Genomic DNA, 15454 nt, shown 5'->3' on the forward strand with positions numbered 1-15454 from the left:
TTAGCAATGCATAAAAAAGAATAGTAGACCATCTCTACTAAAAATTCCAAATTAGCCAGGCATGGTGGTACATGCCTGTAACCAGCTACTCGGGAGGCTGAGGCAGGAGAATTGCTTGAACCCAGGAGGTGGAGGTTGCAGTGAGTCGAGATCACACCAATGAACTCCAGCCTGGGAGATGGAGACTCCAGCTAAAAAACTTTAAAAAATATTTTTTTAAAAAATAGTGAATAACAGCAAATCCTGGCAAGGATGCAGAGACACCAGAGCACCCACACTTGCTGGTGAAAATGTAAAATGGTACAGCCACTCTGGAAAAAATTTGGCAGTTCCTTATCAAACTGAAAATGTACTTATCATAGGACCAAGAAAACGCAACCATGGGCATTTCCAGGACACAAACAAAAACTTGTTTTTAGACAGAATTTTATATACAAATGTTCATAGCAGCTTTATTTGTAATAACCCCAAACAGAAAACTACCCAGATGTCCTTTAATGGTGAATGGTTGGATACATTGCGGTACATCCATATTATAGAATACTACCCAGCATTACAAAGAACAATCTACTGACACATGAAACAACTTGAAAGAAACTCAAATAAATTATCAATTTTAAAAAGTAAGTCAATCTTTAAAAGGTACATACTATATGATTCCATGTATATAACATTTGTGAAATAACAAAATTACTAGCAAAAGTTTTGCTCCTCATCCCCACCACCTTATGCTCTACTGGCCTAGAGGTCTTAGTTCCAGAGGGAGGAATGCTGCCGCCAGGAGACACAGAGATGATCCATTGCACTGGAAGTTTAGGCTGCCACCCGGCAGCGCCAAGCTCCTCATGCCTCTGGATCAACAGGTAAAGAAGGAGTTCCTGCGCTGGTGGGGGTGGCTGGTCCAGACCACCAAGGAGAAACTGCCCTGCTGCTTCACAACGGACTGGGGAAGAGCATGTGTGGGGTATAGGAGGGCTCTTGGGGAATGTGCTGTGATTAAGATCAATGGAAAAGCACAACAACCCAATCTAGGCAGGATTAATAATGGTCCAGAACCTTTGGGAATGAGGGTTCCCCACCAGGTTAAAAACCACAACCAGCAGAGGCTTCCTGAAAGCAAAGGGAATACATACTGGGGAGTGGAAGAACGTAGTTATAGGACCATGTGACCAGCTACAGAAACCAGGACTGCAATTGTCATGAGTGTCTCCTCTTTATTTGGTACCAGAGAGAGAGAGAGGGAGAGAGTGTGTGTTTAAAGTTTTGGAAGAAAACATAGGAAGAAATCTTCATCACTTGAGGTTAGGGAAATTGTTCTTAGACATGACGCCAAATGCATGTAAAAGCAAAAATCCATCAATTAGACGTAATCAAAATAAAAAACATAGCCTGGAAAAAGACACTATTAAAAAACACTGAAAAGACAGCTAAAGGCTGGGAGAGAATATTTGCAAACCACATATCCAACAAAGAAAGTAGTCCGGCATATATAAAGAACTCTCAAAATCAATAGTTAGAAAACCATCCAAACAAAAGTGGGTAAAAGACTTGGATCCTCACTGAAGAGGACGCTCTATGTGGAAGACAGCAAGCCTATGAGAGACCATCAACACTAGTCATTAGGGAAATGCAAATCAAAACAACAGTGCGGTGACACTGGAAAGCACTTTGACAGTTCTGTTAAACCACATAGCCCAGCAGTCCCACAACGATTTTCCCTGCAATAAGGAAAAATTGTGTTCACATGAAAACCTCTGCACAAATATTTATAGCAACTCTATCCATAATCGCCCAAATCTGGACACAACCACATGTCCTCCCATGGATGAAGGGGTAACCACCCGTGTCTCCCTGTGCAGGCAAACACCATTCCACAATAGAAAGGAACATGCCACTGACACACAGAGCACTGGGGTGGATCTCAAAAACATGATGCTTAGCAAAAGCAGCCAGTTACAGAGATCCCATGCTGCGTGTCTCCACTCACGTGACCTTCCCGAGACAACAGTGTGACAGGGATGGAAGGTGCATCAGCACTCAGCAGGGTTGGGTGGGGAGGGCTGGACTCCAGCAAGAGGGGTGCAGTTCCTCGGCATCCTTGAGTGGAACTTTGTACATGTGAAAATTCTCAGACCTAAACAGCTCTTTTAAATGGGACCAGATGGGGAAATAAAACTAACATTTTTGGTCATCTGTTTCATATCAGTCACCACAGGTACAGTTGTGACCTTTGAACAACAAGTGTCCAAACTACATGGGTCTACCTACATACAGATTTTTTTCTTAAAAAAAAATTTTTTTTTTTTTGAGACGGAGTCTCTCTCTATCGCCCAGGCTGGAGTACAGTGGCGTGATCTCGGATTACTGCAAGCTCCACCTCCCCGGTTCACGCCATTCTCCTGCCTCAGCCTCCCGAGTAGCTGGGACTACAGGCACCCGCCACGACGCCCGGCTAATTTTTTGTATTTTTTAGTAGAGACGGGGTTTCACCATGTTAGCCAGGATGGTCTCGATCTCCTGACCTTGTGATCCACCCGCCTTGGCCTCCCAAAGTGCTGGGATTACAGGCGTGAGCCACCACACCCGGCCTTAAAATTTTTTTTTTTAATTTTTTAATTAAATCTTCTTAAATAGACATGGGGTCAGCCAGGTGTGAAATGGCAAGCATGTCACCAAATGATAATACTTAAAGCAAGTTCACAGGTTTTGTTTAAAAAAAGAAACAATCTAGTACATCCACAAATAGGAAACCAAACACACCTGAACACATCTATGATTAAATAAGAATATTTAATGGCATGGAATGATATGTACACTGTAGGTTCAATATGTTTTCAAAACATACCCAGCACCTATGGCTGCCTGTGCATAGTGAAAGCATAGAAAGGTATAACAGAGTAATTTTTACAATTAATAAAGTTCAATGCAATTGAGAAAGGTTTCTATAAAAATTGTTGAAATATTTTAGAGGGCAAATGCTTACTTTGCATAGCAATGCTTCAGTTACCTGGAATGCCCTCCCTTCTTTCTTCCAAGCAATTTTATGCAGTGCTAAGCTCAGTGGCTCTTAAGACTCCAAGTGCCAGCAAGGTGAACAACCCAGTTCCTGCTCTCAGGGAACTCACATTCTGGTGGAATTTATTTTTGCAACATACTTGCTGACAATATCAAATGAATAAGCTATTAGTATTGAAAAGTAATTTACACACTCTCCAGTGTGGTCCTCATTGTGACATATGTCTTCCTATGAGATGGATGCAAACTCACAGCAAAAACTCTGTGTATACATACAGCCACATGCCGCATGACTTTCAGTCGATGACGGACCACATATATGGCGGTGGTTCCACCATATCCTATTTTTGCTACGCCTCTTCTATGTTTCGATACATAAATGTTTACCACTGTGTTACAACTGGCTACAGTAGTCAGTACAGTCACATGCTGTCCAGGTTTGTAGCCTAGAAGCAATAGGCCATACCATAGAGCCCAGGTGCACAGTAGGCTGTACCATCTAGGCTTGCGTGTCACTCTATGATGTTTGCACAATGACAAAATTGCCTAATGATACATATCTCAGAATGTATCCCCATGCTTAATTGATGTGTGACTGTATTTTACTAACCTGGCCAGGTGGGACCTTCACCAATAAAAATTCTACATAGAAAATGCTATTTATTATTTCTTTCAGACATTAGAGATTCCTTAACTTTAGTTTTAAATAATCTTGATATACAAACTTTTTATTTCCCTTGTTCTCCAAATATGGTAAACCAAGATTTTTCATATTAACAGGTACGACTTCTACCTACATATATTGCCTTTGGAAAAGACAATTATCTGCAACTGTAATTAAACATTCTTTTATTTCTCCCATTGCTTAAAGGAGTTCACTCTTCTGGCTGAAATATAAAACTATACAATTATAAATACTTATTTGCAAGGCTTCTCTTTGAACAAATTTGCTTGTTGTATAAGCCACTTGTTGATCACTTTATAAGCTACTTAATTATAAAACATGGTATGACAGAGTGTCTTGTATAGTTTAATTGAATTATAGTTTTGCATTTTAAAATGTACAGATTATGCTATATAACATATTAGTTTTAAATTGTTTTATAATTGTTATGGACTTACTATGTGTCAGTCCCCAGATCTATCAGCATGCTGGATGATGAAATTCATAATAGCTCTTGAGAAATAGAAGAAAATTTACACCCAGAGTTGCTCAGAAAGGTCTGGGCATGTTCCAACTATCACATCCCAGATGGACCCAGCCCTGATGGGATCCTCACATCCCCTTCCCTTCTTATGGAGACACAAAGCTGAGCACCTGTCTATTGACAGCTTTTGGCTTTTAGACAGCCTCTCAGACTAGGCCAACTGCTCACAATCCTGCTGACCCTCTTTGGCCCCTATGATGTTGTAAAGGCAATGCGGTACTCATGTCAGCAGCACACATACTATAACTGGCACAACACAGAGGTCAGCATGGGCCCCGTGCACAGATGACATATAAATTCATGAAGTGTTCTACATATATATATGTATATATATATGTTCTACATATATATGTGTGTATATATATGTTCTCCGTATATATATGTGTATATATATTTTTATATAGGTATATATAAATATACATTTTTTTTTTGAAACTGGGTCTTGCTCTGTCATCCAGGCTGGAGTGCAGTGGTGCTATCACGGCTTACTGCAGCCTCGACCTCTTGAGCTCAAGTGATCCTCCTGCTTCAGCCTCCCAAGCAGCTGGAACTGCAGGTGTGCACCACCACATCTGGCAAATTTTTGTATTTTTTGTAGAGATGAGGTTTCACCATGTTGCCCAAGCTGGTCTCAAATTCCTGAGCTCAAGTGATCCTCCTGCCTTAGCATCCCAAAGTGCTGGGATTACAGGCGTGAGTCACTGTGCCCAGCTGCATTCCATATTTCTACACACACATGCACACATGGAGGAGTATACGTTGGGGAAAGTAAAGCTGGGGAAATGTGAATAAAATCAGTGGGTTGTATTGATATCAATATCCTGATTGTGATATGTGTGAAATGTTACCGCTGAAAGAAATTGGGCAAAGTATACAACTATGTGTGACTCTATGATTACATTGTATAGGATTAGATTGCATATAATTATATCAACATATAATCATAAAATACATTCATTGCCTTTATAATAGTATGATTATATCAATATAATGTTTAATTTTTTAAAAAGGCAATGAGCTGGGCGCCGTGGCTCACACCTGTAATCCCAGCACTTTGGGAGGCTGAGGCGGGTGGATCACAAGGTCAAGAGTTTGAGACCATCCTGGCCAACATGGTGAAACCCCGTCTCTACAAAAAATACAAAAATTAGCTGGATGTGGTGGCGTGTGCTTGTAATTTCAGCTATTCGGGAGGCTGAGGCAGGAGAATTGCTTAAACCTGGGAGGCGGAGATTGCACTGAGCCCAGATTGCACCACTGCACTCCAGCCTGGTGATAGAGTGAGATTCTGTCTGGAACAAAAAAAAAAAGTCAATGCAGCTAGGCAGGTATAATGCATGAGCATAATATGGGCATAACATATGAGCATAATATAGGAAGCCTATGTCATCGATATATACGATTTACTTGGTCTCTGCACCTGACAATCTCCTGGTCTAAAGCTTTAAAAATGTACTTACTGTTACCTTGTCACTATACTAATGTGCAAACATATGAAATAAGATAGAAAATGTCCACAAGGGCCAGTGATCAAAGGAAATAACAGACAACAAAAACACTACACACCCTTCTCTAAAATTTTCCATGAGAGCTGAGGGTTCAAGTGAATATTTCTTTCTCTTCTGGAAGACTCCTCATGAAGGTGGTAGCATAAATAATTATCCACAAAGGATTGTCAGGCATTCATCCCTAATGAAAACTACTAAGCCAAAACTAACAAAAAAAAAAATTGTAATGATAGTTTTGTAGCACAAAATAATTAAACTGAGGCAGGCAGAGGAAAGTAAGAGAATCCACATAACCACAGCTTACATCACTTTAAATCTCGACAGCCCCAGGTGGTGAGAACGAACCCAGTCCCAGCAGTCCAGGCTTCTCCGTTCCTCCTCTTGCAGGCACAGTTTGGGTAGAGACATCTCTTGGGCTCTTGCCCACTGACTTGTCATTCACAGGCATTCAAACTGTGATGTTTGAAACTGTCCACCTCCACAGATCCAGGGACAGTCCCTCCAGTCCAAAGGCTTACTGCAACTGGCCCTCAGCCCCCTTCAAACTGGACTTCTGGTTGCTTCTTTCCTTCTCCCCCTGAATTTGGAAGAGCTTCTTCCTGAGGTCCTTCTGCCACTTCAGCTTCTCCTCCTCCTCCTTCTGCTTGGCTCTGAAGTGCTCCTTATTGTGCAGGTGCTGCTGCTCCTTGGCCTTCTTCATCTTCTGACTGTGCACCGTACTCAGAGCATCCAGCAGCGCGAGGATCTGACCAGGACAAAAGCCAGTGAGTATCAGAATGCTCTCAGCCACCTGACACACTCGCATCCTAAACACTAAGACTAGAGGCAACCCACGATCCAAATGAATATTAACTGCATGAAAATGCATCCTGCGCTAGGAAGTCATTGTTGGCATGGAGACACAGGTGTGATCGCATTTTACCTTTACCACCTGTGTTCATCATTCTGTGGACACTGTGTGCAGCTAACCAAGACAGAGGAGTTCCCCAGCCATGTGCCTGTTATCCCCATCAAAAGCACAGGACAGAGCAGGACCAGGCAAAGGAAGGGAAACGGACTCTGGCTCTTCCTCTGACTTTAGTTCCAGTGCCCTGAATAACTGAGACTGCAGTAGAAACAGGAAGTGTGCTGCTGAGAGCGTTCTTTTCCTATTTAAACGCAGCATGCAGTACAGCATGGGCAACAGTACCTGTCTTTCATGAGGCTCGAGTATGACGGCCGGTCTCCACCTGTTCTTCGGCACCTTGCCTGCCTTTGCTTGGTTCTTGGGCTTGTTCTTAAATGTCAGGGCCTTCTGCGAGGCTTTTGGAATCTGCAGTGAATTTTTGCCTCAGGATTGCCTTAGGACTGGCTAAAAAGAAAAATAAAGACCGTGACATATTCAAATTATGACCAATGTGTATTTAAAACTTCTGCATAAAATCTTCTCATTGGGTTGACTTTTCCACAAGATCAGCAACACCAGAGTACACTGGCCCTGAGAAATCAGGTCTCAGTCATCCGCCAAATATGAACTGCCTCAGTGGACCCCCACAATTCTTAGTAAACAGAGGAACAGAGAGCTTATACTTACAACTCTCCCCCCAAAACCCTCTGTGCCCATTTCTATGGTATGGAACTATGGGGTCTCAACAGAGCAGATGAATAGATCCCAGTTTCTTTTCATGGAAATTTTAGGCCTTGTCTTTAGGCCACTGAGGTGGTTATTTCCCAGCCTAACAAAAATAATTTAGTTTTTCATCTTGACTATCAACCAGTCTAGATATTGGGTTTTTCGTTTGTTTGTTTGTTTGCTTGTTTGTTTGAGATGGAGTCTCGCCCTGTCACCCAGGCTAGAGTGCAGTGGCACAATCTCAGCTCACACAACCTCCACCTCCCGAGTTCAAGCAATTCTCCTGTCTCAGCCTCGCAAGTATCTGGGACTACAGGCACACACCACCATGCCCAGCTAATTTTTGTATTTTCAGTAGAGATGGGGTTTCACCATGTTGGTCATGCTGGTCTAGAACTCCTGACCTCAGGGGATCCACCTGCCTTGGCCTCCCAAAGTGCTCGGATTACAGGCATGAGCCACCACGCCTGGCCCACTCTGGATTTAAGGACAGTTCTTCCTTCAGTCAGCAGCCAAAGAGTCCTGATTCCTGATTCTAATTAAGAAGTTTAACTTTATTCTATTTCTGATGGAAGGCTGGCTGAAAGAAGGGAGACTCAAAAACAGATGAAGGCAAAATACTCTGTACTGAATTTTCAAGGTAATTTTAAATTCTATGTTTAATCAAGATGGCACAAATTCTTAATTGCCTCATAAATACTATGAATAAATTGAAAGTTTTGCCCTAGGCTTTTATTAAAGTCAATCATATAGAAAAAGTTTCTCCTATGTCTTGAAATGTATTATTAAAGACATCATCCCCAATAATATTCCCTATTCTCTGTTTAGGAACCCCAATTGTTTTCGAATTCAAGAATTCAGAGAAATCTGCTTCTCACAGAAGAGTAGAATGGATAATGGGCACCACATCTTGAAGTATATTTTAACAAAAATTCATGTAAGATGGTTCAAAATTTCATTAACTACTTTATATAAAAAGAAATGCCTGGGAGACTTCTGTTTCTAGCAGAGTGGCAGACTGATGCCTTGAACAACCCTCTTATTACAAAACTGAATACTCCACATGAAAACAAATCTTTTCAAATACGTTGTTAAGCTATGAAGAGAATAATGAAATTTCTAAGAAACCAAAAATCTAAATGAAAATAGAAGTCCAGACAGGCACTGAAAACCAAAAAAAAAAAAAAAAGAAAAACAAAACAAAACAAAACTTGAATTGTCTTCAAGCATGTGGAACAGCAGGAACTCTTTAAGCTGCTGCTGCTGGTGGAGGCCAAGCCACTGTGCTCCCAGAACACGACACAGAAGCCTCCACACTGAGGCAGAGCACAGGTGCCCTGGAGTCTCCACCCCACCCAGGGATCCTCCAGCAGAAGTGTGTGTGCCCCTGCATACCCGCAAGTCCCATATCCAGACCTAGCGTTCAGGGCCATGGGATAACAGCCAAAAATAGGAAACCATTTTACTCATCAGTAGATAAATGGTGACACAGTCATATAATGGAACTCAACAATGACAATAAATCAATGTCTGCCATAGACAAGAACATGGATGTGTCCTGTAATACTGAACCAAAGAAGCCAGGCTAAATAGAATGTGTTGTATTTTATAAAAGTCAAAACCAGGCAGAACAAATCTACGTGAGGAACTGGGAAAGTAGCTATTTTGTGGGTTGGGGTGGCAGTGCCTGGGAGAGGCCACAGGGCGAGGCTACTGCTTGGTCCAGGGTGTGGCAGCCTGGTGTGCTACAGTTCATCTAGCTGCACACCTGCGATTTGGGCATTCTTCTGTATGTACATTAACATTTCAATAAAAAGCTTATTAAAACATTAAAACTTTCAGAGAAATCCACATTGCTTCAATAGAAATTAGCACATTGATGCTTTAAAATACATGTATATGGTGGGGGAAAAAGTGGTTCAAAAGAGTACCCAGTGAAAAGTTTAAGAGGGAGGGACACCAGCAAGGGGCCAATCAATAGCCCCTTGCGTCCGTCCTCTGACAAAGACAGCCAAAGCAGCAAACAACTATATTTTGATGAAGGTTCTAAAGGAGAGCCCCAGAGTGCATCAAGGAGTAGCAGAAATCCGGTAGAGCACAGAAAACTAGGACGGTCACATAAAGGAGAGAAGGAAACATCTGTCCCCTACCACCCATCCCCAGAGGGATCAGCCTTAAGCAGAGGAGATGTCTCCCTGCGGCGATAAGGAAGCAAAAGGGGCCCAGCAGCCCCAGCACTCCCCTCAGAGAAGGAACTGACGTTGCGCCCCACCCCCATGGACCAGCTGCTGCTGCAGCGTGACCTCCTGGACCCGGAACCACTTCGGGAGCATGTCCCGCCCAGGGTGAGCAGCCACCACACCCTTCTACCATCCTCAGGGTTTGTTGCTCTGTATCACCCCCGCCTAGTGGCCCACCACCCCTGAGCTGCTGTTACACTGTCTTAGGCCATTTAGTATGGCTGTAACAGAATACCTGAGACTCGGTAACTTATTTTATAAAAAAGGTTTATTTGGCTCACTCTGCTTGTGTCTGAAGTCTGAGATAGGGCAGCACATCTGGTGAGGGTCTTGTGCTGCTTCATCTCATGGGGAAAGTGGAAGGGGAAACAGGTGTATGCAAAGGGCTCACATGGCAAGAGAGGAAACACGAGAGTCTAGGAAGCTGAACTCACTCTGATAATCCACTCCTGGTAACTAATCCAGTCCCATGAAAAGGCCTAACCTATTCATAAAGGATCTGCCCCAGTGACCCAAATACCTCCCACTAGGCCCCACCTCCCACACCACCACATTTGGAATCAAATTTGAACATGAGTGCTGGTGGGAACAAACGAAGTCCACATCACAGCATACACCCTACCCTGTGGGGCCAGGCTGCTGTGACCCTCCCCTCCCAGCTGCAATTGCACCCTGCCCCTTGGGCCCTGAGCTGACTTGGTGCCCTGCTTTCCAGGGAATCAGTGCCTTGGCTACCCAGAGCAGACAACCTCTCATTGCATGAGAGCTGAAGCACTGCCCCGCTTCACAGGGAATCAGTCTTGGCTGAGCTGAGCAGCCACACCTGACAGGGATGAGACAACATGGCACCCCCACATCCCAGGAAAATAGCATTGGCTGAACTGGGATATCTTGCCTTTCAGGACAAACAACTGTGGAACCCTGCTTTCTTGAAACTGGACTATCCCTGGATAATCTGAGTTGCCCAGGCACCTGCCTCTCCAGGGAGAGAAGTAGTTGTTGCGCTGGTCCCTGCCCCCGAGGGCCCAAGCCACAGCAGTGCTCCACTATTCTGGGGTCCTTGCTGGTGCTGTACTTGGCCTCATGGAGACTGGGATGCTGCTGTGTTCCACCACTCCAGGGTCCAGAGTCACTACCACGTAACTCCCATGTCCAGAGTCACTCCCATCCCCTGGGAGTTTACTTCTTAAACTCCTCCCAAAAATAGAGCGAGAGGAAATAATTCCAAACACATTTCACCAGGCCAGTGTCACCTTAATACCTAAGCCAAACCAAAACACACACATACACACACAAGAAAAACTACAAGTCAACTTCTCCAATAAATTAAACACTGATGCAAAAATCCTAAAAAAATTTTAGCAAATAGAATTCAACAACACATCAAAAAGATTATACATAATGATTAAGTGGGATTTTTCCCTGGTGTGCAAGCCTGGTTTAACATATGCAAATCAATGTGATATATCACATTAACAAAATAAAATGTAAAACCACATGGTCACCTCAATTGATGCAGAAAAAGCATTTAACAAAGTTTAGCAACATTTCTTCATAAAACCTCTTAATAGTTTATGTATAGAAGGAAAGTTTCTCAACATAATAAAGATCATTTATGAAAAACCCACAGTCTACATCATAGTTAGTGGGGAACAACTGAAAGCTTTTCCACTAAGATTGAGTACAAGATAGAGATGCCCAGTCTTGTCACTTGTATTCAACATAGTACTAGCAAGAGCAATCAGATGAGGAAAAAAAAAAAAGGCAACTAAATTAAAGAAGTAAAATTATCTCTATTTGCAGATGACAAGATCCTTTATCTAAAAAACCCCAAGGATTCCACAAAAAAACTGTGAGAACTACTAAATTGATTCAGTTAAGCTGCAAGGTATAAACTCAACATATAAAAATCAGTCGCATTTCTATATACAAATAACCTAGCTGACAAAGAAATCAAGAAAATAATCTCATTTACAACAGCATCAAAGAAAAACAAAAACTTAGGAATAAATTTAACCAAGAAGGTGAAAGATGTGTGCACTTGAAAACCATAAAACATTGATGAAAGAAATTTAGACATGAACAAAGGGAAAGATATCCTATGTTCATGGTCAGAAGAATTAATATTGTTAAAATGTTCACACTGCCCAAAGCAAATATACAGATTTAAAACAATTCTCATCAAAGTTCTGATGGCATTCTTCACAGAACAGAAAAAAAACAATTCTGGCCGGACGTGGTGGTTCACACCTGTAATCCCAGCACTTTGGGAGGCCGAGGCAGGTGAATCATGAGGTCAGGAGTTGGAGACCAGCCTGGCCAACATAGTGAAACCCTGTCTCTACTAAAACCACAAAAATTAGCCAGACATGGTGGCACGTGCCTGTAGTCTCAGCTACCTGGGGGACAGAGGCAGGAGAATTGCTTGAATCCAGGAGGTGGAGGTTGCAGTGAGCCAAGATCATGCCACTGCACTCCAGCTTGGGTGACAGAGTGAGACTTCATCTCAAAAAAAAACAGAAAAAACAATCCTGAAACTCATATGGAACCACAACAAACCCCAAACAGCCAACAGATTACTGTTAGAGAAAAAGTTGGAGACATCACATCTCCTGATTTAAAATTGTATTACAAAACTATAGTAATCAAAACAGTATGGTACTGGCATAAAAACAAACAAACAAAAAATAGACCAATGGAACAGAACAGAAACCTTTGAAATAAAGGTCATATACTGCCAACTAATTTTTGACAAGGGCAAACAAGACAATGCAATGGAAAAAAGATATTCTCTTCAATAATAGTGCTGGGAAAACTGGATTTTCACATGCAAAAGAATAAAACTGGACCCTGATCATACACCACACACAAAACTTAACTCAAAACAGATGCAAGACCTAAAGAAGACCTGAAACCATAAAACTCCTAGAAGAGAACATAGGGGGAAAGTCTCTTGATATTGGCCTTAGCAATAATTTTTTGGATATTGCACCAGAAGCCAGGCTAACGCAAATATAAACAAGGAGGACTGCATCAAACTAAAAAGCTTCTGCACAGCGAAAGAAACAACCAATAAAATGAAAAGGGAACCTACAGACTGGAAGAAATATTTGCAAATCACATATCTGATAAAGTGTTAATATCCAAAAATCAGTAAAGAACTCTTACAACTTAAGAGCAGAAAAACAACCCAGTTGAAAAATGGGCCAAATAGGAAATGACCAATAGTAAATGGGGAGACATACATTAAAATAATACAAAGTAGCAGACATGCAGGATGAAAAACTTAAAGATCTAATGTACAACATGAGGGCTGTAGTTAATAAAAATGTGTTGTCTTTGGGATTTTTGTTAAATAAGATTTTAGCTGTTCCTGTCAAACACAAAAAAATGAAACTATGTGAAATGGTAGATACATTAATTTGCTTCACTGTAGTAACCAGTTTACTATATGTATCCTTTAAGATCATGTGGTCAACCTCAAATATATAAAATAAATTTTATTTTAAAAAAGAAAAGTTTGTCTTCAATCCAGAAAGAACCACTATTACCATTTTTTGGTGTTCCGTTACAAAATATTCCGGGAATATACAACTGTTCAATCAAATTTAACATTAGACTTTATACTTGAACATTCAAAGCATGTAAGAAATTATAGAAAAGTGTCTGTGTGACTCCCTGTCTGCAGGGCACAGACTGCATCTCCACTAACACACACGCGACCGGTACCTTACACAGAGAGTCCTTGTTCGCCTTTAGTCTGACGCCATGGGTAAGCCCGAGTTGGCTGGTGGTCCACATTCCTGACCAGGTGTCTTTCTTACCCACTGGGTTTCAACAAAGATGCTACTGGGTTATAGAAGGCTGGGATGGAAACAGGATACCAAGTTTGCATGAAAACAAGGTCTGAAAAGAGAGGTAATTTACTTTAACGTTTTCAAAAGGAGATTCATATCCACATTGTGAAGAAACAAAGAACAAAACTTTCACTCCAAACTTCTCTGCCTGGCTGCAAAGTATTTGAAGGGAAAGCTCGCTAAGGAAACTATTCTCATAGATCACAGAACTGTTACTGGGTGTGGCCAGGAGACTGCAGACACAAGGCGAATGGGCACACCGCATAAGACTGGGAGATCTAAGGCTGGAGCTGATCAACTCTCTAGAGACCTGACTCCAGCCTCTCGTCACACTGGCTAGAAGTCAAGCATGAATGGTAACACCCTGCCCTGAACACTACTCAGGACACTCACCACTCATCAGCAGCTTATCCTGAAAGCTGGCCCGGAAAGCTCCTTCTGGAGCTCGGAGCGCTTTCTTGATCTGCCCCCTTATCCCACTGACAGTTCGAATCACAGCACCTTCAAATTTGGCTACTTCCAAGGCAGAATTAAACATTCCCTACAGGTATAGCAAGATAAAAACACACACAAAATCATATACTTTATGCTTTACTTCTTCCCTCAAACATATATCCTTGGTTAAAGAAAAAAAAACAACTCACTGAAGGGTGATACAATAATCAAAATGTATTTGCCCCTGAAAGTGGAATTACTACCTCAAAAATACAACCCTTTCATTTCCCCCAAAATAATCATGTGGGTTCGTGGGCATGCTCATCACCACTGTCTGTGTGGAAGAGAAGATCGAAGAGGGATTTACTGGACTGAACTGGCCTAGGCAGCCTTTGCTGGCGTCTTTCAGACTGGACTGCAGCTCAGATCCTTTTACTCAGGTGCATGCACTTAGAACATGAAAACAGTAAGATAAACGCCGGTGGTATTATTACCTTATATTGCAAGAACAATTTTATGATCTTCCTAACTCTGTGTTTCTAATGGAAACATCCCCACTAATGAAATTGTCAATAAATGCTGCTCAAACCACCCTCCCCAAATACTGAAAAACAGTACATCTGTTTCTCTGTACCCTTGCCAAGTTGTCTGCAAATGCTTTGTCTATTTTTCTACTGAATGGTTAGACAAACTTGTGATTTTTTCCCTTTCTTAACACAAATTTAAAAAGTAGGAAACAAAAGCCAGTGGATAAAATGATATATTTTCATTATGAGTTCTGTGGCAGTCTCACATGAAAGTCATGAGTAACAGCTTCAATTCCTAAATAGCTGTTTACTTTTTTAAAAAAATAGCTTTTTTGAGCATATTTAAGTAACACAGAATATAAAGGAGCAAACAAACAAAATATGAAGTTTATAAAAGATTTCAAATACTTTTCTAAAAACTTGAGGCCCATATTTTAGAAGTATTTCATTCCTTTTCTCAAACAATATGGACATTTATAAATATGAGAATATATAGATATACAGACCTTAATAAATGAAGTGTTCTTGAAAATTTTATATGGAAAACCAGTTAGCTTTAATTTCTTCACAATTTTTATGGATTTATCCAGATCAAGGACAACTCCTGTGGCAGATATCCGAAAATCAGGATAATGGAAACCCCAAAATTTGAAAATAGTAATAATATCAGCTAGAGAAAAACTTCAATTCTATGTGACACAATACATTACCAAAGTGAATTTTACTTACAATTAGCTAAGAAAAATAAGGGAGACCATTTGAACTGGCAACCCAGTGGTTTGACAAAAGCAATCCAAAACTTTAAAATTGGTAAGCCAAGCTAACAAGGGTGACTTGAGGCTGAGCGCAGGTAATCCCAGCACTTTGGGAGGCTGAGACGGGTGGATCACTTGAGGTCAGGAGTTCGAAACCAGTCTGGCCAACATAGTGAAACCCCATCTCTACTAAAAATACAAACATTAGCTGGGTGTGGTGGTGCAACCTGTAATTCCAGCTACTCAGGAGGCTGAGGCAGGACAGTCACTTGAACCCAGGAGGCGGAGGTTGTGGTG

At 41.6% G+C, this 15454-nt stretch overlaps 1 protein-coding gene and 1 non-coding gene across 2 annotated transcripts in view; one reads left to right on the forward strand and one right to left on the reverse strand.

Annotated features, from left to right (window-relative positions):
* Positions 1-2773: 2773 nt before the first annotated feature.
* LOC102146256 (ribosome biogenesis protein BMS1 homolog) overlaps positions 2774-15454 on the reverse strand; it is a 49808-nt gene continuing 37127 nt past the window's right edge. The window contains 6 exon segments of the mRNA XM_074000848.1: positions 2774-6476; positions 6921-7082; positions 13313-13414; positions 13416-13489; positions 13834-13981; positions 14909-15031. Coding sequence (XP_073856949.1) covers positions 6246-6476; positions 6921-7082; positions 13313-13414; positions 13416-13489; positions 13834-13981; positions 14909-15031 — 840 coding nt within the window. The 3' untranslated portion in view covers positions 2774-6245.
* Positions 4440-4543, forward strand: LOC123571600 (U6 spliceosomal RNA). Its single transcript, XR_006695752.1, has one exon. It is a non-coding gene; the product is annotated as a U6 spliceosomal RNA (small nuclear RNA).

Source organism: Macaca fascicularis, chromosome 9 (genome assembly GCF_037993035.2).
Source record: "Macaca fascicularis isolate 582-1 chromosome 9, T2T-MFA8v1.1".
NCBI classification, from domain to species: domain Eukaryota; kingdom Metazoa; phylum Chordata; class Mammalia; order Primates; family Cercopithecidae; genus Macaca; species Macaca fascicularis.